At 44.0% G+C, this 22,918-nt stretch overlaps 1 protein-coding gene across 3 annotated transcripts in view; it reads right to left on the bottom strand.

Annotated features, from left to right (window-relative positions):
* Positions 1 to 22,918, bottom strand: part of LOC128305954 (high affinity cAMP-specific and IBMX-insensitive 3',5'-cyclic phosphodiesterase 8) — a 130,271-nt gene that overhangs the window by 74,297 nt on the left and 33,056 nt on the right. For 2 of the 3 annotated variants that reach the window (XM_053043599.1, XM_053043601.1), the window contains exons 1-2: positions 15,945 to 16,823; positions 15,063 to 15,162 (exon numbers count right to left, since the gene is read on the bottom strand). In XM_053043599.1, the coding sequence (XP_052899559.1) occupies positions 15,063 to 15,162; positions 15,945 to 16,352 (508 nt within the window). In that variant the 5' untranslated portion in view covers positions 16,353 to 16,823. Of the gene's footprint in view, positions 1 to 15,062; positions 15,163 to 15,944; positions 16,824 to 22,918 lie in introns of those variants that run through there. The other variant, XM_053043598.1, reaches the window with a different exon arrangement.

The raw sequence follows: 22,918 nt of genomic DNA, 5'->3' as shown, positions 1-22,918 counted from the left end.
GGGCGGCTCTGTGGCATGATGGTAGCGGAGCTGGTCTTCACACGAACAGACCGGACCACAATTCCACCCGGACAAATCCCTCCCGTACGTTGGGCTTACTATCCAACTTCGGGTAAATAAAGTCACAGAAAGCCAGAAATGGCAGGTCGAGACCTCTTGAGATTGTTGTGCCGATAAAGAAGAAGATGATCTTTGTGAGAATATGTAAAAGATATTCGAGTTCAAGTGGGAAAGTTGAAACTATTTCGAATTGAACTGCAGAATGTTCAAGCACGAGTCGATTTTTTTTTCAACTTTCTCAACCTTTTGCAAAATTAAATTGATTCTGTGCAAAAGTTTTCTTAACTCGCATACCTGCAAAGCCTTTCGACATAATGATAATCAAAAGCGTTGTACAAAATTCTACTCTTCTTAACCAAGAACTCTCACAGTAATTGAGAAGGATTCCACAGCTTCTTCAATACATTTCATTTTAATATGAAAATAACTCATAAACGATTCGAAATTTTATCACTTTATCTCTTAACCCCTAAAATTACAACGGTTTATTGATCAATGCGTGCTAACCTGATCTCCTTTCTCGATCTTTGCTCTAAATTTCCCCAAAGATTTAGGTTCGAATCTCATCGGAGAGCAGTACTCCTTAGCAATGACTGACATGATTGACTATTCGTAGCAATTTTTAACTTTCTAATCAGATCCTTCTTGAATGTATGTACTCATAGTCACTTAAGTCCGTCCTGTGTATGAGAAAAGAGCCCGCGAAACTTGGCATTGGTTACCCCTCAGACATCGGCCTGCTCCATTTGGATTATGAGAGTAAATAAGTTTATTAAATCAGTAGATGAAATGTATCATATAGACAAGAATAACAAGAACACATTTGTTAAATAACCCAAAGGCATAAATAAATTATCAGAACTCGAATCTCGTATCTAGCAAGGCTTTACCACAAAGCAGATGAGCTTTACATAGAGTTAAATATAGCATATAATGATAACAAATAATGCAAAACAAATAAAGCGCTGCGACGTGTGTTTTTGCTGATATGTTGCATTAGCGTTGCAAACAAATGCTTCCCATTTCCACCGCACAGATGATGCCGCAATGTCTGCGCAACAATGGTGCAGGAATGCAGTCACGCACCAGCACGCGCCCCACCCCACCATTAATATGATCCAAATCCCTCCATTATCGCTAAATTGTAAATAAATCCCCAAACAAAAACGGAACGCGTCCGTGCTCGTGTGGGATGATTTGATTACCGCCACCGGCTAACCACTTGTTAATTGACCACAACCGATGAACTTGGTCCCCGTTGCACGGACAGTGTTGTGATGACGTGCAATAGAACACGCAAAAAAAAAACACACACACCCCATTGTATCAAGTGTGAACCCCCATAATGGATCATCACCGACTAACCAAAAAAAAACAAACATCAAACGGTAGAAATGGATGTTAGGCACCGGCTAGCAACGGTGAGCTGGTTTTCCATCGCCGAAACGCCGTGCGGCGACGGTAAACGTTATGATTGGCGCCCGATAATTAAGCGGCCCTAATTAGTCGTTCCAGGGTTTGTGGGTGGGGGGGGGGGGGGGTGAACGCAGCGATTAAATCAAATTCGCACCAAAAACCCCATTTTAATGAACCATGTCGCAGAAAGATCGGCCGGTTTTTTCAGGATTATTCAAGGTAACCACGAAAGTGGGCATGATTTTCATGTAATTGAAACATTTTTCACCCAACCGAGCCCCCCCCACCCCACCCAAAAAGGATAGGGGGAGTAAATTACTATAGTGCTGGATATTGGATACCGTTTAGCATGGACGAATGGAAGTTATTATTGGTCAGCGAAGCTCGTTACGCCCGTTGGGCTAAACAATAATTAATGGGAGTTTATTGATATTGCGCAGCGGAAGCGGAAGCTATGCATAATTATTTTACAATTGATGATGATTTTGATGTCTCATTAAAAGCATCACACTGATAAAAGAAATCCACCCACGGGCACAAAATTTGATAAAATAATTAACGAGCCGCGATTGAGATTACATTCCGCGGAAGGCGAAACGATCCCGAGTAAAGCTTCAAATTGATGCCTGCACCATTTCCAAAGTAAATGTAATAAAGTCCTGTTTTTGTTTTTTGTAAATGAGATATCCCCCCGTAATGGAATTAAAATACCAATCTGACTTAAAATACACATTGTTCTCCGATTACTATCAACAAACTACACCCAATTGTGTGTGCGTGCGTGTGTGGACCGGCGATTCGAGAGAAGAAAAATCCTCAATTACTTCACCACGGCCACAGGTGGTTGGTGCAACACAAGGGGAAATTGAATCCATTTTTATGCAACTGTAAGGAATGCAGCCGGTGGATGCATTAAAAAAACACCATCGACACCGAATCGAACCGAAATGCAATCGCGCATACCCCCGGCAACGGAAGCCGATCCAATTTCGGTCTGGAGGGTGACCATTTCGAAGAGGGCACGCGGGAAGAGTTATGATCGATAATGAATTTGACCTTTCTTATTTCTTTGAATCGGTGCACCTCGTGCAAAGCTCGAAATGGGTGTGGAACAAGCAAGGAGAAACAAAAATTGCATTGCTGATTCCATTACAGTTTTCTACATAAATTGTACCCCGGTTTTGTCTCACCCCATGTCCCATCCCGGGGGCCCCTTTTCCTTCCCCTGGCAAGCGAAACAAACGCGTGCAATTATACGTACACACGCACACACATTTAACTCCCGGGTGACGTTTAACATGAGCAATTTATGTTGCATTATGGTATGGCGCATTCGACGCATCCGCCCGCCGGATTGTGACCCCGGGCCGGATCACGAACAATGGCCCACCGAACCGTCTGTATGGTGTGTTGTAATTAAGCCGGAAAAGGAGTGTGAAAGGAGTGGAAAAGAGATCGGGAATTGGGTCCTTGGATGCGTGTTGGATACCTCTGATTTCCAGAGCCCCCACCCAAGCCCCAACAAGAGCAGGTGACCTCCGTCGGTTGGAATTCCTGTCCCCACCCGGACAGCTTATTACAGCCCCAAATTGCCCCCGAAGCATCCGTTCAGGGCAGTTTCGTTTCTTTCTTTTTTGGGGTCAAAGCTATTGCCGTGACGTGATAGTGGAACACTTGGTTGGGGAACACCGGTTTTGGGGCGACGAAAAAAACCCCACGAAGAACGCAGGGAGGGTGTGTTTTGATTACAAAAATTGTCACAAATTATCATCATCGACGAAGCATGCCCGCACCAACCTCCAAGCGGCTATTAATAGCCGGCTCGTTAAGGACCTCCGATCCGATCCGATCCGATCGGTACGATCGCTTATGGGAAGGTGTGAAATAATCATGCATAATGTGCCTGCAGCATCACCTTACGGTACCACCGCTTGGACCGTCAATATATTCCATGATCGTTTTGTGCTTCCTCTTTTCACGCTGCAGACGACCCCACCGGGTGGGAGCCCTCCTGCGGTGGCGTTCATCATCGAGCTGTCAATAAATTAATGCTCTGCCATCGATCGACCTCCAGACTTCAATTATCATAACGCACCGATCGGGTTCGTCCTGCTTGTTGCGAGCGTCACACACTTTTAAATCTGGTCCAATGATATCCGCATAATCCGCGAATGGATCAGTACCTGTGTGCCAGTGAGTAATGGTACTACCTTGAGCCGGCACGAATACCAATGTTCCCCTTACGCTGAGGACAGCCAACCAGAACCTGAGCCGCATGCGCAAAATACCTTTTTGCAAAATTATGCCAAACAGAGAGCGGGGTGCTGCAATGCCTCATTCGTCATCATTTGCTTATGAATATGATTGTCACATAACGCAATGAGGAGGCCATGTGAAGTATTATCCTTCGGTACTGTTCGATGCATACAGAATACACTTTTGGGGACATCTTGCTGCTTCAAGCGGAATAAATTAACATTTGTCTGTGTTGTATTAAAAAAAGATTCCTTCTATTGCATGTCGTGATTTGCGACCCCCTAATGTATCGCCTCGTAAAAGTGACTCCCTTAAGAGATATTTATGATACCCAAATTTGGAAAGTTTGTGATTCCACTCGAAAAAACGTGGCAGTATCAGATTTCAACGAGGTAGCAAAAGTTTTGCGAAGAAGTTACGCCACACAAAAAAAAAGTTGTGCTCTTCTCTAAATGACATTTGACACATGACCCTCGAAAAAGGTTCAAGCAAGAAGCAAACAGTTTAACAACTGCTCACCACTTAGAGGAATGTACTAAAGCGACTGGCACTTTTCGTCCGACGAGACACGCATTTGACCTTTCCGTAGTCGCTCAATTTCATTCACGCGGTTTTATGAGCTAAGAAAAACTACATCGTCCACACGCGTCCTCCACCGGTGCAACCCGGGTTGGATGCTAAAGTAGATGAAAACTAGTCATAGTACATAGCATCTACCAAGCCAAAAAAAAACAGGACGCACTCACACTTGAACGTCTCAATCCGTTTCGCCCCGGTATCGCGTCACTCCGCTTGGGGAGAGTTGAAATTATAAAAGTCCATTCATCAGCTGTCACCCACACGGACGTACCGTCGCCACCGCCACACAGTGTTTCGGTCTTCTAACCGACCGGCCGGCTAGCAAAACGGAATCCCCCTTATCCCGCAGCAGGCCACCGTGGCCGTGGTCAGGCAGGACCGTTGCCGTTGGCATTAAATCAATTAAATTGGCACTCACTGACCGAGAAACCGCTAACGATCACGTTCTCTTGCCTTTGCCCGGTGGTGATGGTATGGAGGGAGGATTTTTCTCCTTCGCTCGATTCGACTCTTAAATCAACAGTTCTTTAATCATCTGGAAGTTGGTGAACGATGTGGGGGAGGGTGGGTTGGAAAATGTATCCGGCCGCATACCCATGTCACACAGGATTTTAAATTGATTTCACCAATCGGCTCGTGGATGGTAAGATATATTTGTTTGGGTGCTCCGTTTTGCTTTGATACGGATACGTGTTGATCTTTCTGCCCAATGTCATTAATATTGGGAAGGCGAGTGGGCAGCAACATTAGTTTAGTGTATTTCGGTTGTTTGTATCAATTGAAACAATTGATCAAAATATGCTTCTAACACTGAAGGGTTTATGGATGGGGAGATTATGGAAACAGATGTATAGGTGGAGGTCCTCGAGATACACGATATCTTATCGCGCATAGATCACCAGCCATAATATCTACAGATTATTGGATTTATTGAGCAAATAATTGCATATGACTCAATATCAGAAGCTGATCTTCTTATAAGCGGACTAAGCGGCTGCGGAGGGACACCAACCTTCAAGGGGCCCCGAATTGTAGCTACAAGAGTGCTTTCACAAAATATTTTAATTCGATTTTATTTTTTGAAAAGCAGTAAAGAAATATTGAAGATTTATTTAGCCTATTAGTGAACAATTAGTTGATGCTGGTTTATACAATAAGTAATGTGCATCTAAGCCTTAAAGATCGTAACGAGCAGTATAGTTGTAGTATGTTATAATTGATGGGAGATGTTTAAATTTGTAAAGATTTCTGAAGGAAGGATTTTTTATTAAACACATATATACTTCTTTCGATACTCTAAAGCATAAGAAAAATTTGCTAGAGGCATAGGTATATAGTAATTGCTGGCAATTCAGTTATGGGTAAATGAAGTCAAAGAAAGCCAGAAATAGCAGTGAAATAGTCCTCTCTAGGTTGTTGTTTCAGTAAAGAAGAAAGAAAAATGCATATCTTTTAAAGTGGCAGAAGCACGTCATTGTTTTGCAATTAATATAATTCAGAAATATTGGAGACATTTAACTCCATTAGACTAATTATTGTACGATCTTTTAAAGGTTCTCATTTGCATAAAAAACCCAATTGTTCTAAATAAACCTGAAATGATTTATTTCACATTTTTTTATAATTCCTGATTTTACATTGAAGATATTAAGCGAAACATTTAGGAGTCCCACTAGATACGATCGCCTCAAAAAGGGTAAATCTGCCTCTGCTCAATATCTTCAAAGTATGAACCATCTTGCCCCCAGATACGACGTATACTTAAGTTGAAGAGGCCCGAACCTTCCAAGTCGTTTCATCTTCTGAAGTTCTGTATTAGCTTCAAAATTAATTAGAATGTACATAAGAGAATACGATTTCCTCGAACCTCTTTGTTCTGGATCCATATTGAACATGCGATGATCTTAAACTCTTCACACTTTGTGGAACTTCTTCAAGAAGAAGCTAATTTTGTTCACAGCTTTCTCGATTTTTTTTCCGCGAGCTTTACTTTGGCAATTTTTCCAGAGTTCCTTCAATGTTTAAAAGATGCTTTGACATTGATGACATTTTTTAGCTTAAATTTAAAAGGTTTAAAGTAACGGATCCAAGCTTCCAACCTAAACTCGAAAACAAGGCAAGATGTTGTAGTACCAAGCGCCTCCATCTTAAATCTTGTCCCCTTTTCCTTGCGCATTGCAGCAGATATCAAGAAAACAAAATTAATTCCATCTTCTCCTCACCATTGGAGCGCCACACAAATTAACAACAAAACGTTAACGAGCCGCAACAAAGTGTCCTTTCCGCCAAATAGAAACATCAAAAGCGCTTTGATTTATCGCACCGATAAGATCCTTCACACCAATCTAGGCAATAAATCACGCACCCCCATACTCATCGCAAACGCTGGCCCCAAACACCTTGGGCAGGTTTAATTTTCATAAATTAATCTTCAATGCAAAATCGCACATCGCCCCCCACGGGCGGCACGCTTTGGCGGCAGATGACATCAGGCCAGTGGTGGTGGTTGGTGCACTTCCCGATGCGCGATTAAGCGATCATCCAGCGAGTGGTAGGGTGAATTATTTACCAGTGTTTTGTGCACGCACACACTTTGCTTGTTTGCCGATCGAATGAACAACGCGCCAACCATTGCCAACCCACGCACGCATCACCGAACGTACGGGGTTGGCATTCGGACCACCGATGGCTTGCGGCCGTGGAACGACCTAGACCTTGGTGCGTGAAGCAATATCGTTCGTAGGCGTCGATTCATAGCTTCGGTCGCGATCGGGTCGCGCACGACGCCACACGTGCCAAAATGCATCCAGCGGACGCATGCACCTCTGCGTAGGTGGTCGATCGTGTGCCACTCGACTTTATTGTTCGTGTTCGAGGTGAATGTTATTGTGGAAGGTTCGGGATTTTTTCCCTTTCTTGGACAGAAGCATGATAAAGCATGATATACAGACATAAAATTGACAACGATTTAATTTTCTTTTTAAACGATGATTTTTTTTTTTTAAATAATAGATTTCGACTGACAACTCACTCAAGTAGAGGCGTATTGTGATTCATAATAAACTACACTTAATTTTAAAAAAAATTTAGCTTCAAACCCACTCAACCAACAACGTCATTCTCTCGTTTTCTACCATTTAAGGTGAAATATCACAGAGCCGGATTGGAATCGGATTTTTTCCGCCACCCACGCCTGAGTTGCGCGTTCCTTATTAACTTTTCGTATGGCCACTCAACAGAGCGACGTTGCATTTCAATCGCACACAGCTCAATCACAAACCACAGATTGCCCAACTTCAGGTGCCCAGCACCGTAAAAGGACCATCCCATCGCACGCATTCAAATCATTTGAAATGCGTCAGCACGTGCACGTTGTGTTCTCTTCCCACGCGAAAAATAAAAAAAAACCTCGCACGCGACCGGCCATTTGTATGCAGTTGCGTTCTATTTCGGCCCGCTTGTGTTCAGCCATCGTTCGTGCATGCAGCACAAATTCAGCGCAAATGGGCCGCTACAATGTTGTGACTCCCGGCAGCCGTACGGCAGCAATTTAGCGGCTGTTAAATCAATCTTATCAAAAACATGTCAAGACGGGGCACGGTTTGGTGTAACACGGTGAAACAGTAAAGAATGTAAAGTTCCAACGAAACAATGCATTCTAATCTCTGTTCCGTCGAGTGTTTCATGTTTTATTTTCCTCTTCCGCGAACAAACACGTTAAGCTTCGTTAACTGGCAAAGGGCGTGAAAATTTATGTTCACAAGGGATTAAGCAACCAAGTTGATAAAATAAAGTACGTTGAAGGAGGATAAGTTGACATTTTTTTCGCTTTAGTACATTTAATAAATTTCACACTAAAACTACCGAGAGTGTCGTTTTGACTGATCCGGTTACTTCCCACATTGGTCAGAATCATACTCAAAGCCAACGGTTTTTTTGTATGCGTTTTGACGTTTCCAGGTTTATACAGCTCCCCATGCAAATGACAATCCCAGTAAGCCTAGGAAAAAAGGATTAGATTGTTTTCCTAATGAAGGGTTCGGTCAGCTGTTATGAAAACAACAAAAAAGGGATTATTGAACCTGATTTTTGAGTATTATTAATAATCAAGCTTATAATTTGTTTTTGAAATTTATTGAGTTTAATGTTGACTTTCTAAACTTCAATCGATTCTACTATAATTTTGGTACGGAAAAAAATGATTCTTTATGTCATTCTGTATGTCAAAATGCTATGGCCTTTACGAATCTGTTCGGAATGATACAGCCCACTACCCTCATTATTTGACAGATTCAGGCTGGAAGCTTGAGCCTTCTAATTTGTGGTATAAACTGCCCCATTCATAGTGTTTGGGGTTAACAAATATATACTATAATTATTACATAAGTTTTACATATCTAACTTAACTGTCTGAAGTTGTTTGTTAACTAAGCTCGAACAAAAACGATGATAAATCCCAATTAATTCTAGACATGTTGAAAAAAGTTCTAGGAAAGTTCTAGAAAAAAGAAATTCTAGAAACACTAGAAATTCTAGTATTTGTAAAACATATTTGCTATAAACTGAACATCAAAGCCTACATTAAATAAACTAAATTTTGTATAAGATCACTAACAAAGCATTATTTTCTTTACATTATCGTAAAACAAGCATCTTTGCAAACAAGTACGGGACATGGCAAATAAATAACAATATAACAACTCCCATAAATAGTCCCGGTTACTTCCAAGAAACATAGCTCAGAAAATAAAACCTAGCATTAATTCCTCCCGCTGTGTGGCAGCAGGGAAGAAAGCAGCAGCAACAACAACAAAAAAACACCCAAATGCACCGTCATCTTATCACATTTGCTCTGGTACCGTATGGGTTTTGCTCACTCTACGCCAAACCCACGATCGGCCCCCGTATGTCCTTGTGCTCCTTCTATTTTCCCGGATGTACCACACGAGCCGGTGCGAATGAAAATAGAAAATTGATAAATTATGGCTTTTTGTCGCCCGTGACGGTAACACACACGCCAGGATGCACGCGATACACCGTTCGCTACATTCTCAGTTCAGGAAACGGCACAACCCGATAACGGGGTTTTTTTGCGAGCAAAGAAAATGGCAGCAAACAACTTCTTCTTCCGTACGGTGCGCACAGCTAATCTCCACCGTTGGGCGTGGGGATTGGCGCAGGGTAAAATGTGTCAGAAGCTTCTCCAACGGCCGCACCGCACTCGCACGATCGATTGTACTTAATGGAAAGTGGTGCTGCTACTATGTACTATGGCGCTCCCATTTTTTTCTGCAGGACCCACTGCAACGTCCCAGAGCAACGCGTCGTCGTCCAGTGTACCAGGTAAGTGACGTGTAGTCAGAGCTCCTGATCCTATCCCCGCCCGTACGTACCACATGTGACAAATACGCAAACCTTTGCGGCCAGAGATAAAATAAATGCACACACGACACATGAGTGCAGTCGTACTAAAAACACCATTTTAGTACACATTGCATGCATGGGGAAACCGCACGAAAGAGCCAACCATTTCCATCAATTAATTAACCTTCCTCGCCTGCATCGTCGGTCCGCACATTGCAATTCCTCTCCCGGGGGGGGATTTTTTTTCCTGCACCTCGCCGGCCAGTCATAAAATGTGCCGGTTGTAAAATAATTGACATAAAAGCAGGATAACGATAATCCTGGCAGCGAATCGAATGGTCCCCGCCCGCGTACGCTCCACCGGTGACCGTGAATCACAGTCGCCGTTTTATCGGGTAACGGGTATCAATTCATCCCAATCTGAGGGAGGGAATGCGCCATAAAAAAGAGACGTAAACACACAACTTTTGATGGCATTATTAACGGCCAAATTAATAAGAAGTTTGTCACAATAAAAGCGTTATCAGACGGTTAGTGCTATCGGATATGCAACGTTTCAACTCGAGGGCACGGAAGATGAGGAACTCCACAGTCGAACGCAAACTTTGTTTTATTATTAAACGAAATTCCCACGCAACGTTTTTGGGGACGTTATGGACAGTTGTTGGTAACTTTTTTAAAAATCTGATGGACTCCACGATAAAAAAAATGACCGTAAATTTCATTCCCATCCTTCGCCCGCTCGCGGTTGAAGGTTGCTGCATCGGATAACCTTTCGGAGCGTAATAAAATAATCCACACCCGAGGTTTATTCGGTGGCACGACAATGTAACTCCTACTTCACGCACTGTTCCGCTCACAAAAAAAACCATTGATTGAGCATGTGCACAGGAGATGGAAGCAAAACAGATGAAGAACAATCAGAGTTTAATCTGCGCGGTGAAACCGCCGTGCATCCCAGCATCCATACCAGGCACCGGGTTGGAAGGCACGGTGTTGTGGCCTGTTGTAAATTGGAAAGGTATTGCCTGGAACCTTCTGGCGCTGTACAAGGGAACTCCTTTCCCGTCGATTGCGCCATCGGCAAATTCATTATCACAATCACGAGCACGAAAGCGCGGGAACGCCGTCCAATGGTCCGGTCCGGTCTCCTTTTACTGCACGCGGAGCGACAGAAGTAAATTATTCCATAAATGGACACGATCTTTATTTTATTGCACCGGTGCACCACCGCCCAAACCTGCGAGCCTGCTTGCCAGCTCGCTTGGCGGTACGATTTTAATGCCGGTCCCAGATTTAAGACATTCGAAGGTTTTTGTTTTAATGTTTCGTTTATTTTTTTTGCTGTTTAAGTTTTTTTCCATGCTCACGTGCTGACATGCTTCCAGTGGAGAAGCAAAACAAAAAAAGGAATAAACTGACGAACCAGATGTTGAAGGTACTTCCTCTATTATTTACCACAAAATACGAGGTCAGCGAGATGGTATTAACTTGAAGAGTTTAAGATTTCAAAGCTGGACGTTAAAGCATGTGTTCATGCACTTTTAAAATGCACCACTAAAGTCTCTTACAATCTCTTAAGTGAGTTACTAAAGTAAACAACTCAAACGGTCAAATTCTGCTCCAAACTAATTTAACGTTAACCTTTTTTTTATTTTGCTTGCTTAAGCGCCCTTTCCATCATGATCGTAAATGATCTTTTTTTAAGTAGTCCGCCTTCCCCCCCCCCCCCCCCCCCCTTTCCCCTCAGAGAAAAGGTGGCACAACCTGTTAACCACCGGGCAACACCAAATTCCAGCTCCCGTGACATTAACCGGTTCTGAAATAGTCTCCAATCATCGACCGACCTGACTGACAGTCAGCGGTGCAAATACGGCTCCTATCTGCAGACCCGCCCTGGGGTGTGTCCGGTGATTTAAGACACAAATTATGCGCCTAATCCGAGGGCAAGCACGGCCACATGATGGACAGCTTGAGAAATCGAGCGTGGAGTCAAACAAAACCAAAAAACCGTCTCCATCCATCGTTCATTCATCATATCGCGGCTTCGGTGAGGGGTTTGTGCAGCAGTTGCCATTGCTGTCCATGCGTCGTGTAGGAGATTTTTGTTTTGTGCTGTAATTTCAAACTGCATCAACTGTGCCACTGGACGCCGGTTGGCACGATGCCACGATGCAAGTGAAGGATTCGCTCCACGGGGTCGTCCCGTCCGTCACGCACCGCTCGATGATAAATGATGGCCGAACGAACGAACCGTCTTGGAAAGAGCCGACCCAAGAAGCTGTCCCTTGCTGCGCTTGCCTTGGAACGCACCAGCCGGCAAGTCGGTAGGCAAATGAGTAGCACAGGCATGATTTATTTATTTGACGTAACCGATGCCCGCGGTCAGCAGCAGGACCGGTAGAAAGGGAAGGTGATGCTCATTTGCTAATCGCCGGTATCATAAGGCTCGCGAAAGATCATTAATCTTGCATTAAATCGAATGTTTCTCGCATCCATGCGGATCAATCGGTGTTCTACTTTTGCCTAAAGGGTATCGTGGTCTTATCTTCCACGGTTGGGTCATGTTCATTAAATGCCACGTTTGAATCATTTCACATGATAGTTACAACGCGGGCAAGAAACGTCCAATCAACCACCACACGATGGACTGCCATTTAATTGAAACTGCAAACAATCAAGGAAATAAAATTGATTCTAAAGTGCTGAAACTCTTGGGCTAATTATTCAATTACACTTGTTTCAGTTTTTCTGTCCCACTGCTCGCCAGACAGATCTAGCGCAGGCACGCAAGTAGTCTCATCGCGCTAGAATAGTCGAGCGGCGCCATATCACCGTCGGTAGAATGAATGCAACCGCACCCTAACCGTCACAGATGTCACCATTGTTTTACAGCGCTAGATTGACAACGTCGCCGGCGGCTAGCTTTGGCTGGAATCACGGAAGCACAAAACCGTCCGTCAAATGAACGAATGCCGTTGTAAGGAAATAAAACTCCCGTCGCGAGCAAAGGGGAGGGATGCAAGCGAGCGAGGACCGGTGGACAGGAACGACGACATTGTGAAACGTCACAGTAAACATTGCACACAGTTAAACGACGGTCGGATGTAAGTAGCATCCGACTCCGAAAGGCGCATCAACGTTGGGTCGTAAGATAAGATTTCACGATCAAACGAACGAACGTGTAGTTATTACTGGTCGTATTGTTTTGATTGTCGTGCTGACGTCACGGCAAAGGGAAGGTTAATTGTGTTTAGTTTTTAGTAGTTACGTAGACAAGGGAGAAGGTCACTACAATTGTGTGCGAGAGCCAAAGATTTCTTTTCTTTGAATTTTCTTTTAGAATTAGTGAAATGGTTATTCAAAAATTGTGAGTGGTAGGGTTCAGCCTGAAAGTATGCAATTTGAATAGCAAATAATATTTATTACACTCTAGCAACCATAATTCTTTCTTCATCGCGAATTACATATTAAAAGAAATGTTTCTTTGATTAAATTTGAAACAACAAACGTATCGAAACAGGAGAAAATAGATCTTTCACGATTGTAATTTTCTCATTTCGTCATTAATATTCCTTGACGCGTGGAACGTCACCGCATCGCGTACCAGCACGCGATCGTGACATTCGAAAATCATCATCGTATTACACAGCCTGGAAATGACTCAAAGCATCTCAATTTTACACACATCCCGCTACGATGTGCCAATTATCACAACATGAACTGAAAAATCGCTGGCAGATCCGAAAATTGAGTCACACAGCAAACCATGGTAACCTTTACTCACGCCATACTGCCGGCATGACTGCACAATCATTACAATGTACGAGCTGATTGCCCTTTACACGTCAAGTCAATTCTACCGGCTTCCAAACATTATTTTTCATCCGCTCAGCATGTTTAAAAATTTGCTTATTTCTGTTTAAATAAATAATCCCCTCGGCGGCCGTTGCCCGTTGCGTTGCAGAATAGATTGCGATTTTCCACGTGTGCTGATGATCGTCATGCACCGGACAAAAGCTCACATCCCCCGCCGGGGCTGGACACTCCTTCTGCAAACTCATCTCATTAGCACCACACTACTGGCGACGGGCATGTCGAATGTTTGTTTGGATGTGCGAATATCAATTTGTTCGACAGCTGCCCGCGAGTGCGGAATGAGATCGAGTTTGTCTACTCCCGCCTGCCTGTCTGCCTGCCTGCTCGCCCCATTTCCCCCGCTCAACTCCCAGTGCAAATCACTCTTAATTTCCCAAAAGGCTCCACACAGCCCTCGCCCTTGCCCTCGTCTGTCAGCCGGCAGCGCTTCATCTCGGTTACCGAGCGCGTCACTTTTAATTAGCCATCCCCAATAGGGCCAGAGCGAGTGAACAGTGCTTCAGCGAGGCGCACTGCCATCGCCACAACTTCGCCGACACCGGGCGATGACGTTTACTGTCACGGGGGAAACGGAGGGAAAGGAATGGCAAATTTAGCACAACAACCAAACCAGCAACTCCCGCTATTTGCAACAAATCAGCAAATGCTTCGCTCACCGGGTGGATGCCGGATAAGGCAGACGTGGAGGGTAGAGTGCATGCAGCCAAACCTTAAATGTCGCACGGACGGATCTCTGACAGTCAAATCGGAACGTAAAAGAGCCAACGGGAGCAACGGAGATGGCAGTGGCTGCGGTTTCAGCCGGACCTGATCCCTCGGATCGGTGTATCGCGCCGAAGACCGCGAGGGTGACATGTAATCAACACCTTTCCCGATTTGTTGATACAATCACACTCTTCACAGCGTGTAACCCTTGGTGTAACGCCTGGTGCAGTGCATCAAATTCATTATAAAAGAGGATAAACAATTGTTCAATGGAGCTGGTAATCGTTTTAAAAGGCTTCTGTTCTTTAGAAGTAGGCAAAATAGTTTTAGGAATGCTGCGAATAAACTCGATGTGTTTCAGGAATACAATAATACGATTAACAGTAACGTTCAGATGTTTGAAAGTCAGAGCCATTTATCTGAAATCTCCAAGTGTTATACAATTAAATTTTAAAAGCAATAACGCTTAATTTAATTTCATATTGAACACTTCTTCAAAGTTATTTCAAAAGTTCAAATAAATGTGCTCCACATAATTAGTAACAGCGATAAATGTAATACATTCCAACTGTCCCACGCCATTTCGAAACAAAACTTTTTTAAGCGCCTAAAGTTATGCAACGCGTCAATCATCCCCTATATTTGCGCTTCAATTGAACTGTTGCTTCAAAGTAGGGGGTGGTTAAAACCGTCGTCCTACACAGGCTGTTTAAAAATCATTCCCATTCCTAGGAAAACAACTCATTTGTGTGTGGGAAACAACATTTTATGTGACATATGTTAACAAAAATGCAATTACTTACTTCCAGCGGTCGGTCTTCTAACGGTGGTGGAAACGACAGGAAAGCTTGTAATGTGCCCCGTGGCGGATATCGAAACGATCGAATCTTTTTTCGCACTTTCCTGGAAAAAAAGGAAAAAACGTCAAGGAAATGAGGCACAGTTGGATTATTCCCTAAGGCGAAAGATGGTTAAAAAGGTTTATTTCTAGTTGCGTCATTTGTTTTTTTTTTTGGTTTGATATCCTTCCCCCGGGTGGGAAGGAGATCCACAAACGAACAGTTCACGTACAGCCGGAACACAAAATGTGATTAGGGGTTTATTTGATCAGAGAACACTCCTCAACAAACATCACAATTCCATTGCTCAATTCAATTCACCTGTTACAACGTTTATCCAGTATCGTTTTCTTTTCTTTTTTTGCACGTTATTGCTATCTCTTCAAAGTATCCTCAACACTCAACGGGCATAGGGAAAAGGGCGACCCCGTAGTATCCTTTTTCAATAACAAAAAGACAAACTTTCAAACGGACTCACGCTCGAACATGCCACGATCATTCCGACACGCATCTGCCGCAACCGGCAGGGGGAATTGAATTTCTTATTTCGGTACCGGATCTTGACACTTCCATATCGCATGTCTCGTCTGTGTTTTGATTGATTTGCCTCGATCTTCTTCAGGAATAAATATGATTTCAACAAGGAATTTCAAATTCAATTTAAAAGCAGTCAAATTGCGTGCTGTGTTTGAAAGGGGCAAATGTTATTCTCTCGTCCCCATTTCCGTCGCCGTATGTGGTGCGGGAACATTTAAGTGCGATTAAATTGGATCACAGTTGGTTAGACTAAAAAAAAAACGAATCTTAAATACCGCTCAACAGTTGTTACCATCAGGGTTTGCTTACCTTTTCCGTACCACCGTCCTTCGATGCTGCACCCGGGTAGGGCGCATTGACCATCGTCGGGTTGACCGGGCTGCTGTTGCTTAGCTTGTTGTTGTTGGCGGCGGCATTGCTGCTGGTATCGTTGCTTCCATTGCCACTGGTCGCCACGTTGCCCACGTACAGGCCACTATCCTTGCGCGACTGCTGCTGCTGCTGCTGCTGATTGTTGCTTCCGTTCGAGAGGATGCTCGGTGTGCAACCCATAACGGTTTGCTCGTGCTGCTGGTACTTCCACTTCTGGTTGTAGTTTTCGTGATCCTCACCGTAGTGGTCGTGGTTGTGGTTACCGCCGTCACAATCCCGTCCCACCGCTGCTGCTGCTGCTGTGCGTGCTCCGTTCACGCCGCAGCAGTAACCGGTGAACCACATGCACCGCGCGAACCGTTAGACGGACCTCAAACCTGGACGAAGCGCCAGAAAATCAACGCTAAATGTCACACGGAATCGAATTGAACGCACTTTAATTCCACCTTAGCAAAGAAAAATAAAAACACAGCACCACGAAAAATGGACACACCAAAACAACGACTAGGCAACCTTCAAACCGTGTGCGAGGCAAACAATTCAGGACATGTTGGCACATTCGGTTAGGGGGTGCAGGATGGTTGCCTCCAAGGACACAATTCGCATTTTCGTCACTCACTTCGTCACCGCTTTCACCACATTCACGCCAGCAGCCTTCCCGGGCAGCACGGGCGACCCATTGTGGCCTGTTGCTTCGCAATGGTACGAGAAATTCCGGCAAACATTTTCACTCGGCGTCACTTCTTCTCACTGTCGCTAGTCGCTTGAGAGGCAGGGAGGAAGCACCCCAGCCTAATGAGGAGGAGAATCCTGCGCCCGGATGTCGCTCATCATTTATTCATTAACGCACACACGAAACGAACGGGAGGACCGGGAGGTTGTATAATGCCAAAAGGAGCCTTGCGGGCCAAACACACCGAAAAACAACGGGACGAGCGTCGTGCCAGGATGATGGGGCTGGTTATGCTTTTCTTAATATCTGCCCGCTCGTCTAACGCTCACTTCATATTTCCCACCACCGATTGCTCATTTATTCACTTTCACTTTCGCACACGCTCGTTTGGCTGCACCAACTGCAAAAATATGGGAACGAGAACGGGCTGATATCAATTATCACCTTCTTTACACGTCATTAATCTTTCCGTGTGTCTTTTCTTCTTTCCCTATTTCAACATAAGCTACGCGCATCCCTTCCGTCTGCCGCTTCATTGTGCTCCGCTTGCTCGCACACCTTTTCCCTGCCCGATAATCGATATTCTTTCGGCGCTAACGAACCGCACCAACGAGGCCCACAAGCTTAACAAAGCACGTGCGATCGAGCGTATGATGAGAGCTTTTTAAAAAAGGATAATGAAACCACACATTGTGGTAGCTCGCCCTTGGATCGCTGCTTTTAAACGAGCAGAAAACATCCTTAAACTGTTGTTTATCTTCTCAGGGATGTAATCGCTCAACGCTAATCGCCCGACTCGAGTGGAAAAAAGAGGGGGCCACCAGTCTATTACTGCGCCAAGATTTAAACGGCGATTTGTGCAAATTTGTGCACCGATGAGTCAAAGAAGATATACATGCTAAGACCGTACCTTTTTTCCAAAAAAGGTACGACAAAATGGTCGGCTAACTAAGAATTTGGCCGCTATTTTTGCCATGTCACCGAGTTACGCAAGGATGAACGTCTTTTTTTCGCGTTGCCGGAAATATAACCATCGTGGTAGAGAATAGAATCCAAAGAATTGAAACCTTCTTTCTCCAACAATTTTAGGTCGACGGCAACACAAAAATGTTGTTTGCCTTCGTTGGAAAAAGTTCCGACAGACAACTGAATTCAACAGGACATCGATGTCGGGAAACGGTTGACAAGCACACAATAATAGAAGAAGCAGTGACAATGGTCAACGGAAAACTCACGGGAAGGAGCCGGGATTCGTTTTCTCATCTGCTTCTGCTTGACGATTTTCCTTAAATCAACCAATAAATCGCTCAATTGAATCGTTATTTGATGGATTTATGATTGTGATGGATTGGGGGAAGTGGAAGTTTCTAGCTTTCTGTAGGATCTTCTTCAACGTTTTCCCTTTTTTAAAAAGACATATCACAACCACACGCACGCACGCAATAAGACACGAAAGCCTCCAACGAATTTTCCCACAGCACACTGCGATTCACGTTGACGCGACGATCGTTCGTACAGCACTGCAGCAGGGGAACTGTGGAATTCATCGTCAACACCCGCTCCAGCTCCATTTCACGGCGATCGGCGACCACCGACAAGATCGGCCGGCGGGTTTTCTAACACATCTGTGCGCGCCGCACTATAATTGCCTTCCGATCCGAGCAACTGACCCTGAACACTGTCGGTCTTTGATCGGGTGAACGTCGATCGGGTTGTTGAGAATGACGGGTTGCCTACCCCAAACACGACTACGCATAGGAACGGGGAAGCATTGCTGCGTGTTGTTTGCTGTTCCTAGTCGGTATCGACTTCCTGCGCAATCTTAGCGCAATCTAGTTCGTTCCATCACGGGCACAAGGTGGCGCAGGTGCTTCAGCACACACACACACCGAAAAAAGCAGGGTGCAATATGGTGCAGAAAAGCTGTATCAACATCACACGAATATTTGCCTTGCTGGGGGGGAGAGATTCGCCATCTCTTGAATATCTGGAAGTACGGAAAAAAGTAAGAAAAAATATTAGTAAATCGGTAGCGGAGGAATGAATAAAATACTTAAAAGTTAGTTATTATTTTTCATTCTCGAAACCGATCAATCGCCAGAAACAAAGCGTTCTTCAGCTTTTTCAGCATCAATTCCACACGCACACGCTTGTAAAGCATTCATTTGCATATCCTCTTACATCGATTGCAACACAATTTTATCATAACGCCCTTTTTCTCGACCGAGCACAGTGTTAATAACTTGATTGGCGTGTTTTATTATTGCGGCCCACTTCACATCCGCACTTCAAACTGCATTCTATCGGCAGAGTGGCGGTTCGTGTGCACGCCATGTACCGACCGGTGCCGGTACAAATGCAACGTGCACACCGCTGAATGCCACAGCCGGTGGTGCCGCTTTTAGTTAATTAAAAACCATTCAATGGAAATTTTTTGTTCCTACCGCCCCCTCCCTCGGAACGAAACCTCGGATTGGAAGCGATGCCAGGCAAAAGTGCGTGATCGGATATTCGCAGCCTCCCCCGTGTCAAGGTTACCAGGTGGACAGGTGGGGATGATAAGAAAAGCGGGGGGGAATTCGGTTTAGAATGAACTGGAAAATGTGTGACTCGCACAGTATTGGAGAATGGGAAAACTAATCCAACTCTGTATTGTACCAGAGAATGGTTTTGTGGACAAGTTCCATCATAACTGCTCGGTTTGAGTCGTATTATCGTTGCCTCTGGTTCCGTTTCTTGAGAATTGTGCATACACTTTCATCAAACAATTTCTCAAAGTTTCAACAATTGCTTGAGAAGAACAGATATAATAACTTATAGTTTCTGCATATAAAAACCTTGATATATAAACCTTGAGCGATTCATTCCCAGATTCATTAATCTTTTCAGAGTCGCCTCATTAAGTTTATTCACAAAAAAAGCATCAATGTCATAAACAAACAAAAACCCGCCTCATAAATTATTAACAAACAATCACAACTGAGCTTCTCCTCATGGAGAAGCGCAACAAAGCAAAGTAATCCTTACCATCCACAGGCCAGGCCAGGAACGCAACAGCACCCGCGAAACGCTGTGGCGCAACTGTCGCATTTTCATTCAGGGGATAATTATTGAGCTTAAAAACTTCACCATCGAGATTATTAACATCGTACCTGACGATCAGCCAAGACACAACCGGTGAAAACCCTACGGCACAAATAAGGACAGCACGCTCAACATGTGGGCAAGGATTTACCAGAATGAAAACTTATCGCTCCAGGCGGAGACACCCGGGGAGCTCCAACTTCGACGAAAGTCGATAATGAGTCCGGCAAGCGTGTTAAGCGTTCTATTGAATTTTCCAACCCCACAAAATGTGTCTGTGGGTGTGTTCAGGGAATGAAAAGGCAGGTAAAAGTTTTGCCAGTAATCTGTTTGCTTTCATTACACTGTGGCGGGTGTGTATATGGTACTGCATTTTTTTGTCCTCACCCCTAGCTTGGTTTTATTTACCAGCTTCCCATATAAATTCACCATCAGTCAGTTGATAAGCGGATTAATTTTATTACAAGCCTTATGTTACCAACTTCCGGTTGCACACACCGACAGGGAGAGAGAGAGAGAGAGAGAGAGAGAGAGAGAGAGAGAGAGAGAGAGAAAATAGAAAAGGATAAAATTTTAATGAATTATTAACAGCACAGTTGATGATGACGCCAACGGAAAGCACACAGAAGAAAACTTCGGGAAGCTTTAAAGGGTAAGGATGGTACATAGGAAAAACGAGCTCCGTATTATTCTTAAAGAGAGTTATTATTTGTTGAAGATAAATGCCAATGTCAATATTCGTGTTCCGGAGTGTTTTGGGCTCATCTGAAGATGATTTCAAATAAGCACAATTTAATTCAATTATAAATGAATTTCCCTAAACGATTAATGAGCTATATTTTCGTCTCTCATCTAAAAAACCCCTTCCATGGAAACAAGTTATTCGGATTCTGTTTGCATAGCTTATTACCACCCCTCAAAATGGATTTTTTTCTTTCTGAATCCCCCAAATTTTACATCGCACACACTACACTTGCAAACACTTGCGCCACTCGAAAAAAAAACCCCAACAAAAGGTAAACACGAATAAATCATTACTTGTCGTTCGGATGAACTTTCCACTTCAAAACACGTGCGCATTTTCCAGCACCGAGTCGGTTTTTTTGTCATTTTTATCATTTTTCTAGCTAGATTACCGATGCGCGTGAAGGCACCAGCAGAGAAAAAGTCATTTTCCATTCAATATTGCATTTGCTACCGTTTAGTACAACATGGCTGTTGTTTTATTTATTTTTTTTCATCTGAGGAATGATTTTCACTCCTGTTTCCACTCGATTTTTCGCAAACGATTGATTAGGTTTTGAGCACAGCGGGAGTTCGTCGCTGTGGGTCGGTGGATTATTATTCATGCAAATAACGAAGAAAAAAATACTAAATTGATCCCTGTAACAAGCTTCCACTGTGCCCGCTAACAGGTGGTAATACGCAGGTGAAATTGTTCACATCGAAGGGGCAAGGAAAAAGCACGGCGAACAAATTCGTCCGGGGTACTTCATCGTGCAGCGTGCAGGTTAATTTAAATAGCGAGCTGAACAGGAGGGCGAAGCAAACATAATCCAATAAAGGGGCCGTTTTTCATCGTTCAAATGGAAATTGATGATCAGCTCAGGAGGATGGATCCAATTTTTCTTTATTTATGTGCCCCTGTTGGAAAGGTGTATTATTTTCATCATAAATACACCCCAAACCGTGCCCGAAAACATAATAATAGTGTGACGGTTAACTGGGACATTGATGACATCCAAGCAACCGCAGTAATTTATCATTATTTTTCACAATAAAGTGATTGGCTCTCTGGCTGTCATGCCCATTTCGTCCAAATCTATCAGCTTTAATATGCAGATGCTTTTGTCTTCGCCAGGCGTCCCAGACATGCCGGTGTGACCTGGCCTAGCTATGTCAGTTTCTTTTTTTCACGCAAAAGTCATACACCCACTCTCGCTGAAATGATGGCGAAACGGCAAACATGAAATCAACCGAAAGAGCACCTTCCGTAAGCACAAAGGATAAGGGCGATGAAGGGCAGAAAATTCGCTTCCCTTCAACAACAAGGCGTCCGCAGAAAAAAAAAGCCGATGTATACCGATCCACCAGCCCAATTGGTAATGCTTTTGCGCGTTGCCGGTCGATGAGCAGAAACGGAGGCATAAATAGGACGACAATCGAATTCTTTGCCTGCTTCCTTTCGCAAGTCTGCCAACGCTTTCGTTACAGCGGTTCGCTACGCTTCCAAGTGCGTGCCCATTCACCATTACGGCATCCACTTCATTTCCGCTTCCGCAAACGTGGCAACAAACGCACCAGACACCGGCCATCCGCGAGACGTGCGAGAAACAAAAACGGGATCCACAGTCAAGAATGCCGGAAGCCCCCGGTTCTTCTTGCCGTGATGCTGCCGAGCGCGATCTAACAAAAAAAAATAATGGAACAAGCTACTGGATCGAACGGAAAGACGATAAATCGGGCCTTCAAAGAGGTTTCGCAAACGTGGTGTGGTATGTACAAACCTTGACAATATTTTTCCCTCGTACGTTTTGCGCACCTTAATGTCGCCATCTTGAAAGAAGGTTCTGCTAGCCTACTACTCTATCATTTAGTCCCGCCGGCGTTTAACTCATACGTGAAGGGATTAAACGTGATATTCAAAGCATCAGAATACGCCTTAAAGCATGCAATCCGCATGACAAAATCGTTAAAGTGGAAATAAAAAAGGGGGAAAATACTTATTTCTTGTACTTTTTTACTTATGCCTTAAATGGGAAGAATAATTTAGAAGAATTTGAAGCTTTTTCTCATTCTTTTGCCAGGAATGAACATCAAGTTAAACCAAATAAAAAGCCAGAAATGGCAGGCCTAGTCCATTTCATTATTTTTGTCCCGGTAAAGGATAACGGAGAGCAATACAAAAACGAAAATAAGAAATATTCTAAGGTTCTTTTCAGTAAACGAAAGCAAGCTATTCATCTCCCTTTCAGTCACAACCCGTTGGCGCGCTTTAAAGCTCAATCCGAGCTGAGCTCACGCTTTGCCTAATTTTGCTTCAAATATTCTTACGTAATTATTCAAACCCCTTTTCCCTGTTCCTTCCCCTCTTCAACATTTGCACCATTGTGTTCACAGCAGACGTGCAAGCGTGTACGGCAAACGAGTTTGA

This window comes from Anopheles moucheti, chromosome 3 (assembly GCF_943734755.1).
Source record: "Anopheles moucheti chromosome 3, idAnoMoucSN_F20_07, whole genome shotgun sequence".
NCBI lineage: Eukaryota > Metazoa > Arthropoda > Insecta > Diptera > Culicidae > Anopheles > Anopheles moucheti.
Note: the sequence above shows the minus strand (reverse complement) of the source record. Positions and strands in the feature narration are given on the sequence as shown.